The following is a 9586-nucleotide window of genomic DNA, read 5'->3' as shown; positions in this document are numbered from 1 at the left end:
AATATATTTTTTCGCTACTTGTCAGTATTGGGTGTAACTTTTGTTTTTCAGATTTCAGGGTGTATCCCGTCATGCTACCGGAGCGTAAAAATTGCTGCTCGCTTCGCCAACCATCCGGGCCACTGCACACCTCCCTGCCCGCCTAGATTCCTTTGACGAGTATTGCTATAATATACTTTTTATAATCACTGAGATTTTCGAAATATACATTTACATGCTGTTATGCATGTTTGGTTAAGTCATCCACCCATGACCAGAAACTAAATATTGAGATATAGACTGCCATCTTGGAAGCTGGGAAATATCATTCAGAACAAGGTATTTTGTTTCAAGTTAATACATTTGTTTTAAGTTTAAAGAATTACATCACAAAAATTATAATTATTATATTTATGTTGCTATATTAAATAATTCATTATATATGTTTTCTACAAAAAAGGTATTGCGCTGAATTATCCGAAAAATGAATTAAAATATTTAAGTTTTTGCAAAGTTGTTTTTGCATCACATATTTAAAGTATAATTAGTTCTTTCTTTTTTTGTTTCCAGATGGGGCTACTACTCTCCGGTGTTGGGATATTGGTAAGTGATCCAATATAGCTCTCGCATGATACTAGTCTGTTCTTGTAAATACAGTTAATAAGCTTCTACTAACAAATCTCATAATTTGGTTTAATTCTCATTATTGTAGAGGAAGATGATACATGTTTTCCCCACTTTTCATTACACTTTATGAATTTCTGACAATCTATTATATTAACTTGATGCTTATAAGCCCTTTGTGTTTAACATGAACCTTACTTTCAGGCTCTGTTGACCTCTGTTAGCGGACAATTGCAAACACGAATGGTAAATCGTAAAGGTCGGTGTACTTTCACTAACTCTCGATATATTTGATAAAAACAGTTTGCAGACAATACGCATTACAGTAAGTTATATATTTCAACTGACGTACTGGCATACATCCGAGGCTGTTTTCGATAAAAATGGGCGAGGAGCTCCGAATGCCAAATAATGATGTCGACATGTTTATACCTTTACCAGGTCAATCCATATAATTATTGCAACATGTCGTAATATCACTCGGAAATCGATATCATACAAGTGGACATGATGAACAAATCTGAAATAACCTGATTTTGTAGTTGGTCCAGTCATGTGCAATAAGAACTCAGCCGACGGAACGCTTACCATGACATTTGCCTCGCTACTGATGGATGACGACATCCAAGAGGTCATAGGTTGTGACCTGGAAACTTTGGCGGATGGCACTGTCGCTAGCAGTTGCGACACCTACGAGCTATGTGAGCACGAGCCCTTTACGGCAATGGACGACCAGGGAGTCCAGCAGAGGTACATCAGGTTTACCACGACTGTCGATTTGACAGATACCAGTCGGTCGGCGGCCACGAACCCGTGTGGATACAGACAGGTACGTCACATACATACAAACTCGTTATTAAATCAATTTAAAGTTAACGCTTTCAAATTAACGTTCCATATTATTAAGCATATAACCATCATAACGTTCTTTCAGTCGACTGAATCCTATGTACGACGTCAAGATTCGATATTCGTTACTGACGTAAACACGTTTTATGATTCTTTATGCTTTTGACATCTACATATTATATTATAAGATTGAGTAACGGACAGAACATAAGGTTCGTCCTAATTTTAGAATGGACCTACATATACATCGTGTTCTCTCTTCTGGCTGTTACCTTTATTTTAACAATGTAATCAAGGCAAATAAATTACCGAACGTGAACTTTACCGGTATATAACTAACTAAATGATTTGTTTGACTTTCTGCTACAAAGCCAAAATTACAATAATGACAATTGATTTTCATGTTTTTAATAAATCCGTTTGCGTATTTCAGCGGGACGGGGTAAGTAGTAGATTTTATTATTAACCCATCATTACGTGTTAGTTACATCATGATATAAAATCGTGAACACAAAGCATGAGTTTGTTTGCATATTCCGATTCCGGCATGTTTACCGATTTGATGAGAATTGTTACAATATATAAAAATAAATTGGTTTGGGATAGAAATTAGTTTTTAGTCAAGATCACTTCGTATACTTCATTCATAAGTTCATACTTTAGTTTCAGCTCATTTCAATGTAATACGCCTTCTTAGTCAGTGATTTTTGTGTGCAATTTAGTGCCTTCTAAAGGCTGTTTCGCCTAGTAAAAAAGTGTCTATTTTCCCCATTTTTTATATTCTTTTCCCCATTTGGTAAATGCAGATTAATTAATAAAAAAGCAATGAATTTCTTGAAAATAAAACAAAACCTTTACAATACTCTTTTACAGCATAATGTATGCATTAAAAAATGAAAGCATTTGTATTTGTCATTATATTTGCTTTTTTGGCCTGATTTTGTATTTTTCTTAAAGTCGACTTTTTCCCAAATTTGCAAGACACAGGCTGTGAAAACAATACAAAAAATAATCCCTGTTAATATACATGTATGCGTGCTACCGCTTACAACTGATACTTCGTAAGAATCGATCTATGTAAAAGTAGTGAAAATAATATTTGAAAAATCGATTTTTATCGGCCCACACAAAAATGTAAATCAATGAAGATAATGTTGATTTAGAGAAGTCGTTGGTTAAATTCCAGATTTATAAGTAATTTGTCAAGTTGGTAGGTTTGACTCTGTGGAATATTTTCTAAACCTTAACGGGAATTACCTCGTAGAACTTGGTTATTGTCCAAAGCATGACTGACGTGTTTTCTAGAACATTTTCGAATGGATGATAGGATATCGTCACGACAAGCAGTTGCTACACGGAGTGGACACGAACTACATTTTGGCTTGTGACGCAGACGCCGTGCAGGACCGGAAACTTACGAAGGTCATTGTGGTCACGTAAGCAACCAGTTTTTATTTCATTTTAGATAACATATTGTTTTCAAGAAATTTAAACTTAGGTTAACTAAGTTACTATTCATTAAGTACACAAATAAATACATGAATATTCGACGAAAGAACAAACGAAAATCGAACGACGGATTTAGAGAATTGATGAATAAATAAATAAATAAATAAATAAATAAATAATTGAATGAATAAATACATAAAGTAGCTTTATGGTTATTCAGGCATAATGATCTCCTAGAAACGCTGACAGTTAATAACCCCGTAGTGACGATGCACGTGTTAAAACACGTGGGAGGTGACAATTACCAGGAAACTACTTCTTGTATAGTGGGGGAGGATATGAAGCTGGAAATTCGCATGGATATACCCGGAGTGTACAGTGGTACGTAATCACGAATCCTCCTCCTTGCAGTACATTGCCATTACGTTTTCATAACGTTGCGCCAATAAGAGCATTCAGTTCAGATACTAATTATAAGCTGCATAGCATTATACAATCATGCAGTAATAGTTATAAACGAAATAGAACACCTCTGTTGGTCAACACACCAGTCGCCAACGTCCAATTCCCACAAACGGCATCAATAATGGATATACATAGTACAGGATTGTCAGTATCGATATTAAACAAGTTTATAGTTGGCTCGACCTATGTGTAACTGTAGCTTCTACATCGGAGTGTGCACGTATCTTTTCAGACTTCGTGGTCCCATGGGGCTTGTATTCCTACCTCCTGACCATCTCCCCCGGGGATCCCTTTACCAGCCCCATCCTATCTCTCACAGATGCCAACGGGTCGGTAACTAGTCCCTTGTAGTTCTAGTCTATTAAATTTGTTAAAATCGTAATAGGGCATGGCCGGCTAGAAAGCTTAGACCTGGAAACGAAATAGTCAATTATCTGCGGAAACCCGGGTACAGCATATATATATTCATGTCACGCCGTAAGATAAACAAGACTTATAATAGTGAATACGGTTTTATTCAATTTTAATGCTTGCTAAATAACCATGTCGTCTGAAACAAACAAGTACTGGTTGGAAGTTTCTTGGTCGCTTATCGAATTAAAAGGTGAAATGCTTCCCTATTCATTTGAGCTTAGTCCAAAAGCGTCCTTTCTGAAAAGGCACATGGAAAAGAAACGCCCATTTCATTTACTTCAACAAGCAGCAGGAGACTCGGCTGACGTAAAAACACATATCAAGTACTAAAACATTTAGATGGATTTGCTGTATTAGTCAGGTACAGGTGCTACAATTGTACCCGGGTACCCGCCAAAATATACCGGACCCTCGGGTACCCGGGTACCCGCCAAAATATACCGGACCCTCGGGTATCCGGGTACCCGCCAAAATATACCGGACCCTCGGGTACCCGGATACCCGCCAAAATATACCGGACCCTCGGGTACCCGGATATCCGTCAATGCCCTTTTATGCTCATTTTGTTCTTAGCGTATTTATAGCATGATGAATGAACGTTTATTAGATAGGGAATGTATAATGAACTATATTTGCAACATGTATATAGTACATAATACAGCGTGCATGCATGAAAATGGAGAACGCACCTCACATATGTATCAGTATACATAACATAATACAGCGTGCAGAAATGGAAATGGAGAACGCAACTTACATATGTATCAATACACATAACATATTGCAGCGTGCATACATAGAAATGGAGAACGCAACTTACATATGTATTAGTACACATTACATAATGCAGCGTGCATACATGGAAATGGAGAACGCAACTTACATATGTATCAATACACATTACATAATGCAGCGTGCATACATGGAAATGGAGAACGCAACTTACATATGTATCAATACACATAACACAATGCAGCGTGCATACATGGAAATGGAGAACGCAACTTACATATGTATCAATACACATTACATAATGCAGCGTGCATACATGGAAATGGAGAACGCAACTTACATATGTATCAATACACATTACATAATGCAGCGTGCATACATGGGAATGGAGAACGCAACTTACATATGTATCAATACACATTACATAATGCAGCGTGCATACATGGAAATGGAGAACGCAACTTACATATGTATCAATACACATTACATAATGCAGCGTGCATACATGGAAATGGAGAACGCAACTTACATATGTATCAATACACATTACACAATGCAGCTTGCATACATGGAAATGGAGAACGCACCTAACATATGTAACAGTACACATAACATAATGCAGCGTGCATACATGGAAATGGAGAACGCAACTTACATATGTATAAGTACACATAACATAATGCAGCGTGCATACATGGAAATGGAGAACGCAACTTACATATGTATCAGTACACATAACATAATACAGCGTGCATACATGGAAATGGAGAACGCAACTTACATATGTATCAATACACATAACATAATGCAGCGTGCATACATGGAAATGGAGAACGCAACTTACATATGTATCAATACACATAACATAATGCAGCGTGCATACATGGAAATGGAGAACGCACCTTACATATGTATCAGTACACATAACACAATGCAGCGTGCATACATGGAAATGGAGAACGCACCTTACATATGTATCAATACACATAACACAATGCAGCGTGCATACATGGAAATGGAGAACGCAACTTACATATGTATCAATACACATAACATAATGCAGCGTGCATACATGGAAATGGAGAACGCACCTAACATATGTATAATTACTCATAACATATTGCAGCGTGCATACATGGAAATGGAGAACGCACCTTACATATGTATCAGTACACATAACACAATGCAGCGTGCATACATGGAAATGGAGAACGCAACTTACATATGTATCAATACACATAACATAATGCAGCGTGCATACATGGAAATGGAGAACGCACCTTACTTATGTATCAATACACATAACATAATGCAACGTGCATTCATGGAAATGGAGAACGCACCTAACATATGTATAAGTACACATAACATAATGCAGCGTGCATACATGGAAATGGAGAACGCACCTAACATATGTATAATTACTCATAACATATTGCAGCGTGCATACATGGAAATGGAGAACGCACCTTACTTATGTATCAATACACATTACATAATGCAACGTGCATTCATGGAAATGGAGAACGCACCTAACATACGTATAAGTACACATAACATAATGCAGCGTGCATACATGGAAATGGAGAACGCACCTAACATATGTATAATTACTCATAACATATTGCAGCGTGCATACATGGAAATGGAGAACGCACCTTACTTATGTATCAATACACATTACATAATGCAACGTGCATTCATGGAAATGGAACACGCACCTAACATATGTATAAGTACACATAACATAATGCAGCGTGCATACATGGAAATGGAGAACGCACCTAACATATGTATAATTACTCATAACATAATGCAGCGTGCATACATGGAAATGGAGAACGCACCTTACATATGTATCAGTACACATAACATATTGCAGCGTGCATACATAGAAATGGAGAACGCACCTAACATATGTATCAGTACACATAACATATTGCAGCGTGCATTCATGGAAATGGAGAACGCACCTAACATATGTATCAGTACACATAACATAATACAGCGTGCATACATGGAAATGGAGAACGCAACTTACATATGTATCAGTACACATAACATATTGCAGCGTGCATACATGGAAATGGAGAACGCAACTTACATAATACATATTACATAATGCAGCGTGCATACATGGAAATGGAGAACGCAACTTACATATGTATCAGTACACATAACATAATGCAGAGTGCATACATGGAAATGGAGAACGCAACTTACATATGTATCAATACACATAACATAATGCAGCGTGCATACATGGAAATGGAGAACGCACCTAACATATGTATCAGTACACATTACATAATGCAGCGTGCATTCATGGAAATGGAGAACGCAACTTACATATGTATCAATACACATTACATAATGCAGCGTGCATACATGGAAATGGAGAACGCTTCTCACATATGTATTAGTACACATTACATAATGCAGCGTGCATACATGGAAATGGAGAACGCTTCCAACATATGTATTAGTACGCATAACATAATGCAGCGTGCATACATGGAAATGGAGAACGCAACTTACATATGTATCAATACACATTACATAATGCAGCGTGCATACATGGAAATGGAGAACGCAACTTACATATGTATCAATACACATTACATAATGCAGCGTGCATACATGGAAATGGAGAACGCACCTAACATATGTATAAGTACACATTACATAATGCAGCGTGCATTCATGGAAATGGAGAATGCAACTTACATATGTATCAATACACATCACATAATGCAGCGTGCATTCATGGAAATGGAGAATGCAACTTACATATGTATCAATACACATTACATAATGCAGCGTGCATTCATGGAAATGGAGAACGCAACTTACATATGTATCAATACACATAACATAATGCAGCGTGCATACATGGAAATGGAGAACGCAACTTACATATGTATCAATACACATTACATAATGCAGCGTGCATACATGGAAATGGAAAACGCACCTAACATATGTATCAATACACATTACATAATGCAGCGTGCATTCATTGAAATGGAGAACGCAACTTACATATGCATCAATACACATAACATAATAAAGCGTGCATACATGGAAATGGAGGACGCAACTTACATATGTATCAATACACATAACATAATAAAGCGTGCATACATGGAAATGGAGAACGCAACTTACATATGTATCAATACACATTACATAATGCAGCGTGCATACAAGGAAATGGAGAACGCAACTTACATATGTATCAATACACATTACATAATGCAGCGTGCATACATGGAAATGGAGAACGCAACTTACATATGTATCAATATACATTACATAATGCAGCGTGCATTCATGGAAATGGAGAACGCAACTTACATATGTATCAATACACATAACATAATGCAGCGTGTAAACATGGAAATGGAGAACGCAACTTACATATGTATCACTACACATTACATAATGCAGTGTGCATACATGGAAATGGAGAACGTAACTTACATATGTATAAGTACACATAACATAATGCAGCGTGTAAACATGGAAATGGAGAGCGCAACTTACATATGTATCAATACACATTACATAATGCAGCGTGCATACATGGAAATGGAGAATGCAACTTACATATGTATCAATACACATTACATAATGCAGCGTGCATACATGGAAATGGAGAACGCAACTTACATATGTATCAATACACATTACATAATGCAGCGTGCATACATGAAAATGGAGAACGCAACTTACATATGTATCAATACACATTACATAACGCAGCGTGCATACATGGAAATGAAGAACGCAACTTACATACGTATCAATACACATTACATAATGCAGCGTGCATACATGGAAATGGAGAACGCAACTTACATATGTATCAGTACACATTACATAATGCAGCTTGCATACATGGAAATGGAGAACGCAACTTGCATATGTATCAATATACATTACATAATGCAGCGTGCATTCATGGAAATGGAGAACGCAACTTACATATGTATCAATACACATAACATAATGCAGCGTGTAAACATGGAAGTGGAGAACGCAACTTATATATGTATCAATACACATTACATAATGCAACGTGCATTCATGGAAATGGAGAACGCACCTAACATACGTATAAGTACACATAACATAATGCAGCGTGCATACATGGAAATGGAGAACGAACCTAACATACGTATAAGTACACATAGCATAATGCAGCGTGCATACAGGAAATGGAGAACGCACCTAACATATGTATAATTACTCATAACATATTGCAGCGTGCATACATGGAAATGGAGAACGCACCTTACTTATGTATCAATACACATTACATAATGCAACGTGCATTCATGGAAATGGAGAACGCACCTAACATATGTATAAGTACACATAACATAATGCAGCGTGCATACATGGAAATGGAGAACGCACCTAACATATGTATAATTACTCATAACATATTGCAGCGTGCATACATGGAAATGGAGAACGCACATTACATATGTATCAGTACACATAATATATTGCAGCGTGCATACATAGAAATGGAGAACGCACCTAACATATGTATCAGTACACATAACATATTGCAGCGTGCATTCATGGAAATGGAGAACGCACCTAACATATGTATCAGTACACATAACATATTGCAGCGTGCATACATGGAAATGGAGAACGCAACTTACATATGTATCAGTACACATAACATATTGCAGCGTGCATACATGGAAATGGAGAACGCAACTTACATATGTATCAGTACACATAACATAATGCAGCGTGCATACATGGAAATGGAGAACGCACCTAACATATGTATCAGTACACATAACATAATGCAGCGTGCATACATAGAAATGGAGAACGCAACTTGCATATGTATCAGTACACATAACATATTGCAGCGTGCATACATGGAAATAGAGGACGCAACTTACATATGTATCAATACACATAACATAATAAAGCGTGCATACATGGAAATGGAGAACGCAACTTACATATGTATCAATACACATTACATAATGCAGCGTGCATACAAGGAAATGGAGAACGCAACTTACATATGTATCAATACACA

At 36.9% G+C, this 9586-nt stretch overlaps 1 protein-coding gene across 1 annotated transcript in view; it reads left to right on the top strand.

Moving 5' to 3' along the window:
• Positions 1–254: 254 nt before the first annotated feature.
• LOC128215536 (uncharacterized) overlaps positions 255–9586 on the top strand; it is a 30644-nt gene continuing 21312 nt past the window's right edge. The window contains exons 1-7 of the mRNA XM_052922219.1: positions 255–318; positions 550–582; positions 808–862; positions 1146–1432; positions 2758–2888; positions 3122–3282; positions 3599–3695. Coding sequence (XP_052778179.1) covers positions 550–582; positions 808–862; positions 1146–1432; positions 2758–2888; positions 3122–3282; positions 3599–3695 — 764 coding nt within the window. The 5' untranslated portion in view covers positions 255–318. The remainder of the gene's footprint in view (positions 319–549; positions 583–807; positions 863–1145; positions 1433–2757; positions 2889–3121; positions 3283–3598; positions 3696–9586) is intronic.

The sequence above is a fragment of the Mya arenaria genome, chromosome 13 (assembly GCF_026914265.1).
Source record: "Mya arenaria isolate MELC-2E11 chromosome 13, ASM2691426v1".
Lineage (NCBI taxonomy): Eukaryota > Metazoa > Mollusca > Bivalvia > Myida > Myidae > Mya > Mya arenaria.
This window is presented reverse-complemented; position numbering and strand designations above follow the sequence as displayed.